The 18,326-nt window shown below is 38.2% G+C and overlaps 1 protein-coding gene across 39 annotated transcripts in view; it reads right to left on the reverse strand.

Moving 5' to 3' along the window:
• TNS3 (tensin 3) overlaps positions 1-18,326 on the reverse strand; it is a 186,414-nt gene that overhangs the window by 84,127 nt on the left and 83,961 nt on the right. For 28 of the 39 annotated variants that reach the window (XM_085571623.1, XM_085571624.1, XM_085571620.1 and 25 more), the window contains 5 exons: positions 17,463-17,523; positions 17,234-17,309; positions 7,430-7,559; positions 6,423-6,488; positions 2,507-2,611 (listed from right to left, as the gene is read on the reverse strand). In XM_085571623.1, coding sequence (XP_085427749.1) covers positions 2,507-2,611; positions 6,423-6,488; positions 7,430-7,559; positions 17,234-17,309; positions 17,463-17,523 — 438 coding nt within the window. The remainder of the gene's footprint in view (positions 1-2,506; positions 2,612-6,422; positions 6,489-7,429; positions 7,560-17,233; positions 17,310-17,462; positions 17,524-18,326) is intronic. The other 11 variants (XM_085571626.1, XM_085571627.1, XM_085571632.1 and 8 more) reach the window with 5 other exon arrangements.

The raw sequence follows: 18,326 nt of genomic DNA on the forward strand, positions 1-18,326 counted from the left end.
TGTACCATTTCAAAAGAGATACTAGTCTCTAATTCACTTCTAATTTCCATTTTAACACAGCAACTTGGAAATACACATTCCACGCACATATACCTACAAAACAATTCATGTTCACAAGGCTCTGCTGTAGCCTTCCTGACCAACTTGGTAAAGAATTTCATGGGCCCACATTTTTTGAAATTAACAAAAAGGTGTATAACTGTAATATAAGAATCATCTTACACTTACATCTCATACTATTCCTACTGAAATCCCTGTGGTAAAACAGGTACAAGTAAATCCATGAAGACAAGCTCCTACATAAGGCTAGGAGTTTAAATAAATGTAAAGTAGAACTGAAAAATACACTCTATGTAAGACTTCCCTGCACCTTGAATATTTCACCACTGTTAAGCACTTTCAAATGTACCATATATTGCACCTTTATATTTTCTAAAGTACAGAAGAGATTCTCTCTCAGACTTGAGGATTACAACTACAGGCCTCATAGTCTAACATTATTGACTTTGATCACATTCTGGCTCTGAAATCAGCATCTTCTCTTAGTCTCTCACCTTAGTGAAAACAAGGATGCAATACACGTTTTTAACACACAAGCATGATACTAAAAATCTGCACAAACCCTAAAGAGAAGCTTGTCCTGGTGTTTATAAATCTTGCACAGAAGATGACCTAACTGCACTGTATGTACCTTAAGCAGCAGACTAAGCTCAAACTTGTGTTAAGACCCCATCCTTAAGAGAAAAATACAGCTGTCGCCTGTATATGTGCTCCTCATGATCTTTTGCCCAGCCTATGAAGAGACATTGCTCTGCCTGCAATTCCCTTATTGAATATCATAAGGTAACAGTCTGCCTCATAAATATTTCCTTGAGAAAAGAATAACTATATACATCTAATCTTGTGGTATATTTTCTAGCTTAAACTCAAGTGGGTTTTTTTGCAGATGTACAATGAAATTCTCAGTATCTATGCTATCACATCATATTTCTGTTTTAACTCAGGTAATTAAAAAAAGTACCCTGCACACAAATTAGATATAAAAGTCTATTAAATAGCACATATGACTTCTGAACAGCAGGCAAACAAGTTGATTGTGCTTGTAAATGGTCTCTGACCAACTCTTATTGAAGACATGAGCAGCGTACAGTTCTGTATCTTCCAACAGGGTGCTGCCTGCATGTTTATCTCTGCTTTCAACTTCCTGTACTGTTGTAGTTACCTACAATGCAATGCATGAGGATGGGAAGGTCAAATCCACCTAGCCAACTAATCTCAGCAATTAAAAAATATTTGACATCAATGCATTGCTTGTTGAGGACTAGGTATATGCAAAGGAAGAGGGAAAGGATGGCAGAGAGAGGAAGGGAAAGGAATAATAAATTATATTGAAACATCATGGGTAGGAATTCAGACATCACCTCCAGTCAAGATTCAGTCTCTCTGCCGTTACTCCTGAAATACACTGCACAGTCTCATCCAACTTATGACTCCATATGGAGTGGTCTACCTGCCACATGCAATGACTATTCTCTTTCCACCCTCTCTATTCCCCCAGTTTTCTGCATATGGTAGTCTGCTGTGCATTAGGAAATACTGTTATTACAAGAGTGAGGCAGTGGAAGGTCAAGCTCCCAGTAAGCTTCTGCCCTCACTGATGCGGTCATTAGATGCTAAGTCCAGACTATAAAAATCAATTGAAACTGAATCCAGAGAGCAGCTACCTAAGTATCCTAGCTTCATGCATCTCTGATTTGATAACAGGCAAGTTGTAAAAACAAGAACTCTGGCATCTATTCAATACCTTATCTCATATTTTTACTTGTAAGAAGTCAGGCTTATATGTGCACTGACATGTGTAGCCAAAGGTGTAACATTCTGAGTCCTTACATGAAAACTACATCCATTCAACACACAGCATTCACTCAAACAAAACATCAGGAAACCATTCACACTGGAGTCAGAATCTGAAGGCAGCTACTGGAGGCTTTAATCTTTTGTACATACCACCTGATTACAAAAAAACAAAAATCTAAAAAACCTGTAAACAAGTATATTTACAAAGAATGATATGAAAATAGGCATATCCTTTACTGTTTGTTTGTTAACAGCCTAGTGCACGTTTGAAATACTCCAGATAACATAGTAACCAAAAGCTACAAACTCACCATATAATTTTGTTCTTAAAATTCTATATTAGAATTCCAACTAGAAGCTTTTGAACAAAGAGAAGAAGTCTCTAGGCAAATTTACAAGTAATAAAGTAACTTCTATCAATCAGTTGTATCTCAGTTCATTCTGTGTATTGACAGGGATCTCACTTAACTACTACAGCTTTCTTTCCTAAAATAGAACCACTAACGCCAAATAGGGAAGGATAGACAGCTACTTCACGTATCAGTAAAGTAGCATCGCTTCGAGTAAATGAGGTCTCCTTTCTTCTTTCAAACACTATGGAACTGTTGCAAAAGATTTTGCCCTGGTCTAATGTGACAAAATTACTCACCTTCCCCATCAGGGTTCATATTTTTATAGGAATACCAGCGTATTAGTGGGTCTGATGTATTGTAATCAACTATTACTCCATGATCATTCTGAAGGTGTTCACACCCTAAAATGAGATGTGTTTGAAACCAAAAATTATCAGTTACATATGTAATGATATGCAAACACAGATGTATGTATGTAGCCTTCTGATGGACGTTTGGTCCCTGAATGGCAATACCCTATTCTGAAATTCAAGAAGCATCAAAAGGGGAAGAAAGGTTAAAAAAAAAGACAAAAACCTTAATTTATCATTCAGAGAATTTTAACTTGAGCTTTTTGATTATGATGTAGGCTGATAACTTGGATCAGTCCCTAAACACAACTAACAAAGATGACCCACCCAGCCCTAGAGGGTCAGACATGATAAAGACCTTCTGAGAATGAAACCATGAGTATCTATTAGGAGATGGTTCTAAAGGAATGATAAAATTAGACTTTATTGCAGATTTCATTCTGATTCATATAGATTATCATTCTGATACCAGAGCAATTTATGAACAAAGGATGAATAGAGAGGAAAACTGTGATTTCATGTCCCTTCCAGTTCCCCAAGATGGCAGCTCTGCAGAATCTGAGACTAGAACGCTGGATTTCAACGTGTTTTGCTGCATTTAAGTATGTTCTGCTGAACATACCTGCAATTTTCAGCAGTAACCCATGTTTTTGTGCCCTTAACAAGCCATTAAATAATGTTCAGGTTTTAAATGGATACAGTGAGGAATTTAGGCATAGTTCAGTGATTCAAAAGCAAAGCACAGGCATCAAGAATTCATGACCTTGAACTTGGCTTTGATATTGATACAAATCAAACAGACTGTCTTTTCTCTTCTGTCTAGATTAGGGAACAAAGAAATCTTCAGTTATCAAACCTTTGACTGTGTCTACAAAGCAAGTCCTAATGAAATTTTTTCTAAAGCAACAGTATTATGCACATACTGTGACATTTTAAAAAATAGTTACAATTAGGACAAGAATGTCCTGTACCTTTGTGCAGCCTGGAAAAAGCCATCTATAGAGTTTCTGTGATGCATTTGTCACAAGGCAGATTTATAAACTTTATTTTTAAATATTCAGGGATCTTATATTCTTGGCAACTGCATTCTTTCTTAAAAATATCACTGTCAGTTATGTTCTAGAACACTGTGTCCAGCTTCAAGCTACAGAATACAAGAATTATATTAATAAATTGAAGTAAATTCAGGGGAGTATGACCAGGGTGCCCAGGACTAAAAGACCTTCCCTGTGAGGAAAGGCTGAGGGGTCAGGGCTTCAGTCTGGAGATTAGATAGTCTTGACAAGGAGCTGACAGCAGCCTCCTGAAGGCCATAGAGGAGACACAGTTGGGACCAAGGCAGAAGGAAAAGAAACAGGCAAAATTTGAATCTAGGTAAATTTAGAATCACCATAAGAAAAAACTAATTCCATGTGAGGACAGTCAGACATTTAAATAGTCCACCCACTGAGGCTGTGATGTCTCAGTCCTGGAAGTTTTTCATTATTTGACTGGACAAAGCTTTCAAAGACCTCAAAGACCAGGGAAACTGGTCTGATCCCACAAATGAGCCTTGTTTCAGCAGGAGGATGTTGGGAAGGATGGATAAATATAATTATTCACAATAGTACAGCCAGGATGAAAACAATCCTCCCTACTGGCTGGACAATACCCTTACCTACAGATAGGTCCAAAAGTCAATTGGACTGTTCTATCTCAACCGTCAAAATGTATGGTTCACCCCACACCTGTATCCCTCCCCTAAAACATCAAGTGTCTGTAACCCCATTGGCCCAAGCCTTGTTCCAGCCCACCTTGAAGCCCCCTGATAAGGGGTCTCCGAGGGGCCACACATTCTCTTGGAACTTCCCCTCCTCTTGGATCTTCCCCCCTCTTAGAACTTCCACCCTCTCCTAAGCATCCTCTTGTCTCTCCCCTCCCCCATCCCCTCAGGCCTTGCCATGTGCTGCGTCTGGCAGCTCGAAGCAGGACCTTTCTCCATCCCTAATAAACCTTATATCCTAAGAGCAGCCTGCAAAGATCTCTAGTCTCCATTCATCTAAACCGTCCTGGGGCGCAGTGCTCCCTACAGGAGTATGGACTAGAGATACTAGATTCTGTAATTCTATAATATTTTCAGATATGGAAAACTCATTTTGTAGAAATTGTAAGTAAGTATTTCAAGGTGCCACCAAAAAACAGGAAATAAACTCTCCAACCAATTCATAGGTTAGAAAGTCAACATTACTAGCAGCACTGGCTGCATGGGGATTTCTCCTCAAAGCAGGTACTCCCAGTAACCTAACAGACCAGGTTATATTCCTGAAACAAACACATACTCATCACATTTTCTGAATACATGCATATATGCTAATTATTTCTGCGGACTTACTTGAATATGGTTCCAGATTTTCTGATTACTCTTTTATCTTTGAGAGTATTTCAAACATGTTGTGATGTCATAATGTACTTCTCTTATCATGTTTTGTTTTGACAGATGATCCTTGTTCTCAAAACTAAGATCTCTACTACAGCATATTAATCACTAATGTAAGTAAATAAAGAAGCATTAGCTGGCACAAAACTTGTTAGTCACAGATGTAGAGAATTAACATAAGGTCACATTTATCTCTGGTATTTGTATTAAGCACTGTATGGTGCAAAACTAAGCATTAACCATTATACTGGGATCATATACTATTGTGCTAAAGTTAAAGAATTTTTCCCAATTTTTTTTTCCCAAACCACTGCATAGACTTCTTAAAAAAATATTACTTGTTGAGTAACAAGGTTGAGCTGCTCTTCCTAGCCAGTTAATTCCTCAGACAGCAAATGAATAGAAATATCTAATTACTTAGAACCTTACTTTTCAACAGCTTGAAGCCTACTAAAAAATCCACACCTCTCACTTATCATCTAAGGAAGAGAAATTTAAAAAAATTTTGGTGCTTTTTTAGACATATTAACTGGCCTGTCTTTAAGAAACTATTCAGAAACATTTAGAATAAGCCAGAAAAAATCACTTATAGAACTGGTTTTCTTTTATGGCTTTCAAACAGGCTAAGTGAGATTTTTGTGCTCACTTGGACAGAATCCAACTTCTTAGTGGCTATGGCCATAATTTCATAGATTATCAAACTCATGTGGAAAAAAAAAAAAAAAGAGGAAAACATGCAATTCACAGGACAGCGAGGACACGAAATGGGAATATGTATGAGACAGACAGTTAAAGAGTATTTGATTTTCAATCAGTGTTAGGCAGAATCCATACATTTTGAGACTACATAAAATTATTAAGAACACATTCATTAACAGAATTAAACTGAAATAATCTGCATAATCTTAAATTCTTACTACAAGTAAGAATTATCACATAATCTTAAACACATTAAAACAGAATTTTGAAGGCATGAAGAATATTCTACAAGCCAACTTCAAAGCAGAAGCATTTCCAAGAAAACTACAGCTGTATCTCTTTATGCTAAACTGAAGACAGTCCAAACTTCAATACTGCAAACATAATCTATTATAACACCATCCAGAAAGGGTTATGGGATAGGTCACTTCTGTCACTTATGCTGAGCCAAACCACTACTATCTATGTTCTACACAGATACACAAATGTTTTCTACTAGTTGTAGCAAGTGTTCTGGTATAGCTTTAATACAAAATCTGGTGAGTTCTATGCTGATATAAATGCAGAGTCTTTATTAACTTTTCCAAATTTAAACCAGTAACTAATATATTTTAATGAAAAAGTAAAATTCCGTATTTTTTACAAGAGAAGTGGAAGAAAAGAGGGGAAAGGATTTTTTTTTTTTAAATGTGTATTTCTATGTAATTTATTTTCAAATCAAGCATATTTTTGGTTCTCTATGCTCACCTTGAATTTTCTCTGGAGTTCCTGAAAACACTAATTCCACCTTACTGTAGTCAGGGAAACGGTCATCTGAGAACAAAGGACAGGAATTCAGCAAGATGTTTCACAGGAGAGCAGTTTCAGAGCACTCAGAAATCAGGATTCTCTATGGCAATCTATGCATGTACCCTCATCACTCTTCCCTTCCCACTTGCAGCTTACTGATCTGCTTTTAAAAGCCACATTCTTTGTGCCATACATTCTCCAGAAGAGTCCATATAAATGCCAGATGGAGTTTTGCTGGCTTTCTAGAACAGTCATAAGCAGAAGAGATGTACAGTTCCTAACCCTCTCTCTAGACAGTAGACAGATGTGACTTATAAAGAAAACACACCCAAAAAATTAAAATTCTTCTCCATGTTGCCTAAAGCACAATACTTGACCACAAAACTTTTGGTATCCTTATGTTGCATGCTGCAGAAAAATACACTTGATTTTAGTTTGCTAGTAACATAGGCTGGGAAAGTTCCAATCCTGCATATAAACACAATAAAACTGACAATATGATTTGGAAAATATGAGTATTAGTGTGACACATTTTCAGGTGTGTCTGAAAACTTTGTGTCCATTCTTTGATATTCTAAAGACTCAGACTATGTCACAAACACATTATCAGACTTTATGACTGTTTTCATTAGCCAGAAAAGGGAATTATTTAGCTCATCTTATTTCCTTCAATGAAGACAAAGTGAGTCAGCATTTAAATGAGGGAAAAGGTGATAAGGACTGTGTAGGAGTATCTGAATTATTCTGACAAGTTAACTCGCTTGAAGAGCTTTTTCTGTCATTAGGGTTTTACTAATATTACACACTACAATTTAACTAACTCAAAGCAGTTTCCTTTTCCCCAAAAAGAAGTAAGGGAAAAAAAAAAGAATTCCTTTGAAAACGGGTGCTGAAGAAGATCATCACATGCATATGCTTGCATGCCCACACATATACACGTCCAACCAACCACAGAAGACAAGTACCTTTGTTGGCATTATCCAAATCTTCTTTGCCAAACACCAAGCCATGTCCTTGAATAGCTCCAGTGTGAAACTGAAGGCGAAAAATCACATCACGAGTAGCTGACCTGTATTTTTTGTAATAACACTTCATCTAGAAAGACAGAGCAATGTTTTATGTCAGATAGTATTTTCTTACAGTTCTGAACAAATGTGTATATATTAGTTGCTAATTAAAGCAGCCACAACACAATTTATTGTAGACACCTCTGATGTTGGAACAAGCAGGGTATGTGTTATTCAATTCTTTAAGATTATAGAGGCCCAAGGCAGGATACTTCTAGATATGTAAAAAATAATAATCACTATTTTCACCATTATCAGTCATAACAGTAGGTTATGAGCCAGAATCATAATATCTGGCAGTACAATATTGAAATTCTGACTTGTATACAGACTTCTTCCCTACCAAATTAATTAATTTCAGCACACCCCTTTCCAAATAACTAAAGAATATGAGGACTTTTTCAAAGCAAGCCCACAAGATGATTATATCTATTTTAGGACTTGTAAAAATCCTGCTCTAATGACAGGATCTTATTTTAGGTTGATAAGGAAGTTGATAGTAGTTTTCACACCTTGGTTGGAACACAGAACTCTACAAAAACATCTAGTATGAATTTCAGTAGCTACAAGTGAATACTATAGCCATGCTTTAACATCAGCTTCCCTTAGACAAAATCTATTGATATTTCACCTAGTAATTCTCTAAATCTACTGTCATACAAAGGCACTAAGAATTCTTACAGGAATATGTAAAAATTTTGGCAACCTTAAGTCACAGGAATGAAAATTTTGCTATACTATCCTGATTATATCAGGATTTTATGATAAAGCAGATATTACTCAAATGCATTAAAAAGAAAACAAATATCACTTTTATTAAAATCAGAATAAGAAAAGCATCAGATAGAAAATGCCAAACAACAGAATAGTTATTTAAATGAAATAATACAAGAAAGATGTAGGAGCTTACGAACAATGCTTCTGAAAGTATGGGTTAAAACACACTTATGAAATTCTTCTCACTACAAAATTTGAAAAATTATATTTAGCCTTCATTATAATAACCTAATTATATCCTACATTCCAGAAGTCAATCAGCACTCACTATATACCTGGCTCACAGGGCAACTTCTGAAATATTTCAGCCCATATGCCAGAAATGTTTTTTTTCACGTTTTCTGTATGCAAATCACATATTCCTAAACTATTATAAGGGCTGGGAGATCCTCTATGCATGCAATCTCTATTTCATCTGAAAGGAAGAAGGTTGTTTCTTTCTTTCTTCGTTTGTGTTAAGAGAATTCCCTATAGTATATTGGCAATACCAGGTAAAATAGTATTTGCTTCTTTTTTTGGACAGTGCTTTACGTGCACTAATTCTGTACACACCCCTGTTAAAGGGATCTACTTCCTTTTAGTCCAACGCAACTACCAGCATGACTTCACTACTCTTAATTACCAAAGGGTAAAGTATGAGTAACAGTTTGACTGCTTGAGTCAACAAACAAATGCTCAATCTCCAGCATGCCAAACATTTCTGTAAAGACAAAACACCATCATAAAGGATGAAAAGGGCAAGTTTGCCCAGAAGTGAAAAATGGACAGAAAGAGAATTAAGAGAGCCCTGATGAGAGATATTAGAGCTAACCTGTTGGACTGAACAGTATTTTTTTTTTTTTTATCTGGAGATGGGGCAATCGAGAGGTGTTTTAAAAACTTTTGTTTTATTTTCAGTCTCCTGAGAAGGTTGAGACACTACAGATGTTCTAATTCACACCATCACAATCAGAAGCCTACTATTTCTCACTTACAATACACTATAAGTGTTTCTTGGCCTATCAGCTTTTTGCCACACTATGATGTAGATGTTTTAAAGCTCATAATCTAAAACTAACCCTCGTGGGTCTCTACAAATCTATTTCCCACATTAACCTGCTCCGAAATGTAGAACTGGTATGAAAGTAACTGTGATAATTCCATGTAATTGTATTATGTGAGCAAAAATACTTGAAAAGAGCATCTTTAAGTTTATATACATTCATCCATTTTGGCTTTGCAAACTGGTTGGATTTACTCAAAATGTACTGTCTTTTACATAATCTCATTTATAAAAATGCTGAAGGAGAGGAGCTCCTCCTTCTTTTTACTTTCCAATTCAAAGTACCAGCCTTGGATTTAACGTAGGTTAGCTTAAAATTAAATAATTTAAAGTTTCAATTCACTTAAGTTAAAAGTAACTTAATTTTTGCTCTAAAAAACTTACCCACAGAGAATTGTAATTTTTAATGAAAATCTGTTCTCTTACAATCAGTAATATTTTACTTCTATATCCACAGACTAAAAATATATTTTAGTGCTCAGTATGCATAATAAACTTTCAATGAAGTCTAAGCGTAACTTTGAATTCTGACTTCACTACCTTTTGATGCCATAATCAAGAATTAATGCAAGCCACTGTAATGTGCTGTAAAATTCTTATATGCATTTACAGATGTCAGTGCAGCTTTTCAACAGCTGCATCTGTTCTTTACCACCACATGCTATTCACATGATATTAACAAATTCCCTAAATCTAAGGCAAGAGAGGATATTTACTTTAAAAAAAAAACCAAACATGCATTTCAAGTAGTTAAACCTTTTGGAATTGGAGGTGGAGCATCATACAGGTTATTATTTTTGTCTGATACCAGTGAAAATTTTGTTTAGACATAATAAAAAAATCAAAACTGAAGTCTTTGTTTAGGAAATACTGAAGTGCTGAAAAATACACTGGTTTGCACAGAATTATCTCAAATAATAGCATGAGATTAAGGAAGATTATCTCTTTTAAAATTATGCATTACTGAAAAGCTACATGCTCTTTTTCCATTCTAAAATCTCATTTGAGAGATACTGAGTTTATCTCAGACTGATTTCTGTTGTGATCTATTCCATTTCCTTAGGCACCAACAGTCCTTCAAAAAGTAGCAGAATATCCCTTAATTTGAAACTGTCTCAAACTTTCAGAATATGCCAATTTATAATAGTATATTTTAAAAAACATATACAGAACTGAAGGGGGAGGGAAAATAATAAAAATATTTCGATACCAAGATCACTGCTGTGGTTTAGGAATGCTATTCCCCAAGTCAATGTTCTCACTGAAACACTTCAAACCACACACCACTCAACCACACCCTCTCTCTTTCTCCCCAGCAGCATGCTGAAGAGAATTGGAGTAACAAAAGGTAATGATGACAGACTGAGATAAAATCAATTTACAGTTAAATAAGACAATGAACAGTAACAGCAACAATACAGAGTGTACAGGATAATAACAGAGTGTACAAGAAAAAACAACAACAAAAAATGAACAAGGCATATACAATTGCTCAAATCTCCCCCCAACAGAATCCCCAGCAGTGCCCAACTGCTCCTTCCACCATGCAATACAAACCAGAAGGAAGCTGCCCTTCCCCATCCCCAAAAAATGAAACCAGGTGGTATAAAATAACCTCTGTGTCCTAGCCATGTCCCTTCTGGCTACTGCAAAAATTAAACCTGTCTTGACCAGGACCAGGATATTATCCACCCCTTATTCTATGCCATCTACATCATGCCCAAAACCCACACCCTTCCATTCATAAACACACACACATACATACATACACACACACACACACACATATATATGTATGTATATATATATATACACATGTGTGTACATACACACACACACAAGGACAGGTATCATTTCCATAGCCACTGGCCTAATCCCTCCAAGTTGTCTGCTGAGTTAATTCAGTTTATAACTGCCACTTCCATCTGTCCTAGGTGTCTTCTAATGCAGAAGGGCTGTTGGGCTGTTGGGTGGCTGCAAGCTGCATCAGGAGCTCATGACTGGTGTATCTGGAGCAGTCCATTCTCACTGTTCATGGCAGTTACGACATACACTGGCAGTGTCATTCAGCAACCAACATTATTCAATTCAGTATTATTGTTCTCACCCAAAAATCAAGTCCCTTTGAAGTATACACCACATTTCCCCTGTACCTCTGCATTACACACCAAGTGCACCTAGGTCCTTGAGTAAAAACAATGGATGGGTTTGCCTTTGCTTGAAGCAGAACTAATTCAAACTGTCTTGCCTAACATACTCCTCATGCACTACAAGGTCTTTATTCCCTTCGGCAGTACATGGACGTTTTGATTGGGCAGGGCCAGCTCAACTGGTAGAGTTGTAGTGTAAACTAACCAGGTAGCCTCCTCTATATCCCAATGCTTGATGGTCCCACCATCCATTGTTTTTAATATGGCTTTAACAGTCCATTGTAATGTTCCATTTTCCCAGAGGCTGGTGCATGATAAAGAGTATGATACACCCACTACATACCATGCTGTCTGGTCCAGGTACCTATGAGGCAATTTTTGCAATCAGTCCCCTTGTCCAACTCACTTCTTTCTGGGGTGGCATGTCTCCACAGGACTTGCTTTTCAAAGCTCAAGATGGTGCTCCTGGCAGTGGCGTGAGGCACAGACCACATCTCCAGTGGTTGCTTCCACCATTTTAAGAAGGTAATGCTTCCCTCAATGGGTTTGCCTGAGTGTGATGCAATCAATCTCCCAGACCTTCTCATATTTGTATTTTGACCATTGTCCCCCATACCATGGGGGCTTTACCTGCTTATCCTGCTTGACTGCAGCACATTTCACAGTTATGGATAACCTGAGAGACAGAGCTCTTGGTAAATCCACCCCTCAATCACAAGCCCATCTGTATGTTGCATCTCTTCCCTCACAATCTGAGGTGTCATGGGCCCACCAAGCCAGAAGTAATTCCCCCTTATGTTGTCAGTCTAGATCCACCTGAGACACTTTAATCTTGGCAGCTTGATCCACCTTGTTGGTGCAACATTCTTCAGTAGCTTGACTCTTCAGCCTGTGTGCATCTACATGAGGTACTTTTGCAGCCAACTGTCCAGGTAGCAATGTCTTGATATAATTCAACAGACCAGATAGGTTTACTTCTATGATACCAATTAATCTTTTTCCACTGGTACAGACACTACCACAGTGCAGTTGCCACCATCCATGAATCAGTGTACAGGTAGAGTGCTGGCCATTTCTCCCATTCAGTCATACCTAAAGCCAACTGGATGCCCTTCAGCTCTGTGACCGGACTTGATCCACTTTGTCCCTCAATAGCTTCTGCAGCTTGTCACATAGGACTCCATAGCTTTCTGTTTTCAATGTATCCCTACAATACAGCAGGAACTGTTGGTAAAAAGAGCATATTGCTTTTCATTTTCTGGTGCTGATTATATATATAGTGAAGCCTCCTCAGCATGTCACCTTCTCCTGCTTCTCTGACGTTAGTATAAAATTTTTGCCTTCCGGCCAGTTTGTGTTGAGTTCCAAGATCCTTCAGCAATTGAGGTTTCCTATTCAAGCTAGCTGTGATCAGCATGACTCACTCCATGAAGTGTCAGTGGCATGTGTGAAATATCCTTTGAACATGCAACACAGCATTGGCAGTTAAGGTGCCAGGAGGAGCTGTGCTTTGATGTCAGTCACTTCTGAAGCAGCTCAAACCTTCATGAACTGCTAGAATAATATAAATATTATACTATACCTTCATAAGCTGTCAGGATCTCTTTTTCATAAGGGGTGTAGCAGGCCTTAGATTCCTGACTATGGAACACTAGGGCTTTTCCTCAGGTCTTCCTGGGTACCTTTTGCCAGACACTCCAGGAAAGACCATTCTCCCCAGCTGCGGTATAGAGTACAGTTTTCACATCTTATCCTGTCCTGACTGGCCCAAGAGCTACTGCATGAGCAATCTTTTGTTTGACTTGTTCAAATGCTTGTTGTTGTTCAGGACCACACTTAAAATCATTATTCTTCCAGGTCACTTGATAGAGATGTCTTACAATCTAACTGAAATCTGGAAAATACATCCTCCAAAAACAGCTAGGAAAGCCTGTGTTTCCTTCTTGCTGGCAGGGACACAGCTGCTGGCTTTTTGCCTACGTCCATTGGAACCTGACAACACTCATCATGCCATTTTACTCCTAAAATCTGAATTTCCTGGGTAGGTTCATTGACCTTACTCTGCTCTATAGCACATCTGACCTTCAGGAGGACCTGGATTATCTTCTCGCCTTTCTCAAAAACTTCCTCTGCTGTGTAATCTCACAGAATGATGTTGTCAATGTGTTGCAAGTATTCTGGGCCTTGCCCTTTTGCAGTTCAGTCTGGATCAGTACAAAACTGATGGCAAAGAGTAGAGTTATTTCAAGTCCTGGAGCAGTCAGTTTCAGGTATACTGGACACTAACTGTCACCTGCACTTTTCTGATAAAGAAATGGAGAAAAATGCATTAGCATTATGAAAAGTTACACCACTTTGCTGCCTTGCACTCAAGTTCATAGTGAAGTTCCAGCATGCCCAGTACAGCAGCACTCAGAAGTGGTCTCCACTCTCCAATGGACTTATGCACTGGCCATACAGGACTAATAAAGGATGAGCAAGCCTTGCTGACCACTCCTCGGCTCTCTGGAGGGTGAATAATTTCAATCACAGTGTCACAGTTTCTTGCATTACTGTGGGTACATTGTTGTGGTAGTGATCGGTACCTATTGTTTTTCAACTCTTATAAGTCCCACAGCAGAAGGGTCCACTGAGAGACGAGGCAAGGTATTCATCTGTCCAATTTCCTCTGTCTCTGTAACAGCTATACCAAAAGCCAAGTGATGCCCTTTTGGTCCTCAAACCCTCTATTAAGGTAATCTATGCCAATGAAGCACAGGGTCTCTGTCCAGTCACAGCTGGGTGTTTTTGCCATTCATTCCCAGTCAGGCTCACTACAACTTCCATTACAGTCAGCTGTCACCCCAGAAACAGCAAAAGATTCTTCCCCTACATACCTTGAAAGCATCAGGGTACATCGAATGCTGGTGTCACTAAAACCTTATACTCATGTGGGTCTGTCCCTTTCCCACACCTGGTTGAAGGTAGGGCTTCTGCTGGTAACAGTACTTGTTGCTCATTTCTTTTAAGTATGGAGGTTGTTTCAAGAGCATTGGAAGTAGCATCAGTCCTCCTATTCTCTCTGAGCTGGATATACCCTTGAAGAATTTCCTGCAGTAGTTGTGCTTCCTCTCAATTCATACACCAGTGCTGCTTGGACAGAGGTGGGCTTTCCATCCCACCTCCATATATCCTCCCCATGGTTATGCAGGTAAAACCACAGGTTACTTTGTGGTGTGTACCCTCTCTCTTGAGTAAGACAACGCTTGTTGCTAATAGCAGAGCCTGGTCTGTACTAGCAGGGCATGGGACACTTCTTTAAATTGCTGGTAGTCCTCTTTAAATTGCAGGAGATCCTGGGACAGCCTTTCCATGGACAAGATGCAGACCCATAGGGAGGAAAAGGTACTTTCTTCATATAGCTGGAGTTTGGCAACCAAATTATTCACTCTTTGTTCACCTTCTTTCCATGACATCACTGTCAATGAGTTCATACACAGCAATGGTGACTTCCTAGGAACTTCCACCACATGCAGTGTTTGTGTACACCAGACTTAATCCAGATTTATAGAGAATTGCTCATAAAGTACCTCCAGCACAGGTAATTCTCTCAAGTACTGGATACCTTTCTCCATGTTGTTCCACTTCTCTCAGTGCACTAATATATCACCCTTGTTAAAATACAAGACTCTCCTTATATTTGACAGGAGTCACCTTCTGAAGCTGAGGCGCTGTCCTCTTCCCAATCCCAATGTACACATTCCAGGACAGGGATCCCAGCTTGGCTTCATTACCAGCTGGTTTCATATCATGGGCCACAATATCCCAGTATTGGACAAGCCGCATCACCAGGGGCTAACCAGCTGATGGCTGCAATCCTTACTCATACTTCATAGCTCACCCAGGGACAGAGATCAGGTGATTATCTCTAGCCCTGCTTCTTCCTCTTCCTCAATTGATTCAGTCTTGTATTTCTTCTTCTGTATAGGGGCTACTGCTACCAGCACATGTTGTTCCCCTGGTTCAGCTGCAGTTTGAGTGGCCACAGTGCCTGTTGATTTGCTTTCCTCCCTTCCCTCTGAGGATGCTGTCTGCTAATGAGCAATGTCCAATAAACAGCAACAAAGCCCAGCACATTGCAAAACTTCATTCCTCTCTGGAACTGACACAGCATTTCTTCTTTTGCATATTTTAGCACTTCAACAGAGTCTTGTAGTTGTTCAGAGGTGAACTTAAAAACCACTGGAGCAGGACAGTCCTTCAGAAGCTGGCCCATTTTCTCCTACCTTCCATGCCACTCATGAAGACATACCCTCAGGGCAGATCTTTGAAAGACCCTCCTAAACATTTCCTGTTAGTCTAACATGTGAACCATACTGAGGAGAGCTGGCAGACTTAGCCACAAGAACAAGCTTTCCTAAGTATCTAAGGGGAATTCAAAATTCTCAAAAACTGTTATAAGAGGTCTGAAAGATAAAAAGGAGGTGAATAACTGGGGAAAATCATTCTCCCTTGTTTCCCCCACAAACTGGGTATGATGATTATTAATGGACTCCCAAAGACAGTGCTGGAGGTAAGGGCAGGACAGAAGCACTCAATACACATCCCAAATGACCCCCATTGTCTTTGATGTTACCACATTGTAAGCTTGTATCCCATAGTATACAACAAAACAATCCTGATTCCTATCCCTGATCCGAAAAATACCATGAGGTATGGAAATATACACAGTCAGGTACTACACCACATGGACAAATCAAGCAACATTGTGACCAGTGGCTCTGGACCTAATGCAACAAAATGCTTAGATGAAAATTTGTTTCAAACCCACTCTGGGCAGACCTGTTGCCATCCTAACCCTTCATGTCTCACACTGGGTGCCAAATAAGACTATTGTGGTTCAGGAATGGTGTTTTCCAATTCAGTGTTCCCACTGAAACACTCCAAACCACGCACACTGCTCAAGCACTACCCCTCCTCCTCTCCCCCACAGCAGGTTGGAGAGGAGTATTGGATGCACAAACAGTAACAGCAACAATAGAAATGATAGAGAGTACAAGTAAACAAAACTTAGACAATTCACACATGATTACTCACAGATGTCTCCCATTCTTCCTTCCCCCTACCTCCCAGAAACCCCAGCAATACCCGAGCACTCCCCTTCATCATGCTACCTGACCAGGAAGGAAGCCCTTCCCCTGTCCCTGAAAAATAACATGAGGTCATACAAAATAACCTTTGGGTCCAAATCATGCTCTGTCTGGCTACTGCAAAATGTAACCCTATGCTGGCCACACCTTGGACAATATCTATCCCTTAGTTGGTATCACATTTTTTTGAGTGCCAGAACAATTTAGAATTACCTAGGTATTTTCATTATAGAAGACAGTTTTACAGTTGTGCATACTGCCTGCCAAATTATAGGGCAAGATATTTTAATGCCAAATTACAAATACTCCCCAAAGTAATCTTTATAAAGAAAAGAGCAATACAGGCCTTACTGGACTTGGTGATGCCATAAAATGAGAATTCTAAAAGCAATTGTTTTGAAAACAATTTGCTCCTAAAAACCTTCTTGTTTAAGTTTTACAGGAGTTTTTATTCCCATGAAAGCCAAAGATGATGACTAAACTAATCTAAATTATTCTGTTATCTCCAGGCATTTAACCAAACAATTTTTTTTTACAACACAAAATAGGTCAGAAACTGTAAACTGTCATGTCAATAGATTTTCATTCCATACAATTAACTCACCATAATATCTCCTTTCAAAAGCTGGGCAGGGGCTATAGCAATGCAGATTCGACTTTGATTTTCTGACCCTATGCTACTTGACAGAAGAAAAAAAAAGACATGATTTAAAGACATAAAAACACAAAACAAACAAGAAACTCATAAACAAAACTAAAAAAGGCTATGTAATTCTGCAATCATGGAAATTAAAACCTAAATTCAAACATAGTGGAAAATGCTTAGAACTTACTATATTCCAGATGTATAAACTGGTTGCATAGCCTGATATAACTTCAGAAAAGGCCAACAAGCTGAAAAGAAGCAAACAAAAATGTTTTGTAACATTCATATACAGGAAGCAATTACACCTAGAAGTTTCATGCACATCCAGATTGAGCAAAATGGCACATAAGTGGCAATACTGAACTGTCAAAATACCCTTCAAAGCAAAATTGGCTAAAACGTTTTAGCCTATTTTATTATTTTATTTTATTTTATTTTATTTTATTTTATTTTATTTTATTTTATTTTATTTTTATACTAGTTCTGAATTCAATAGGGAGGGACTTTAAAGGATTCTAGTAAGGAAGAAAACAAATTCTGCATGAAAACAGAATTAATAAAGGAAGAATGTTAATGGCCAAAAGAAAGCAAACCCCCAATATAAAATAAAAACATTTTCCAAAAAAAACAAATTATTTGATCTTCAGATTTGTTTCAAAATCAGTATTTAAGGCCCTTAAATTTTTACCTAGAACAAGCAATACCTTGGCTTTATAAAAGCAGTTATTTTAGAAATAAAATCCAAGTAAACAGCAATGACAATATAGTCATCACAAAATCATGTTGATTATATTACAAAAGATAAGTGCTATTTTACCTTCAGATAATAAAAATGCAGAAACACAAATCATAAGACCTCTAAGTTCATCAAGTGCAACCATTAAAGTTGTATTCCTTCACTGTGCTCTAGCACATTATCTCATTCTATCATTTTAATTTTAAATCCACTTAGGATAGCAAACCATGTTAGTAGCAGTGGTGAGGCCACACCTCAACTATTGTGTTGAGTTCTGGGCCACTCACTTCAAGAAAGACACTGAAGTGGTGTGCT

Source organism: Lonchura striata, chromosome 2, assembly GCF_050655825.1.
Source record: "Lonchura striata isolate lonStrDom1 chromosome 2, ASM5065582v1, whole genome shotgun sequence".
In the NCBI taxonomy this organism is placed as follows: Eukaryota; Metazoa; Chordata; class Aves; order Passeriformes; family Estrildidae; genus Lonchura; species Lonchura striata.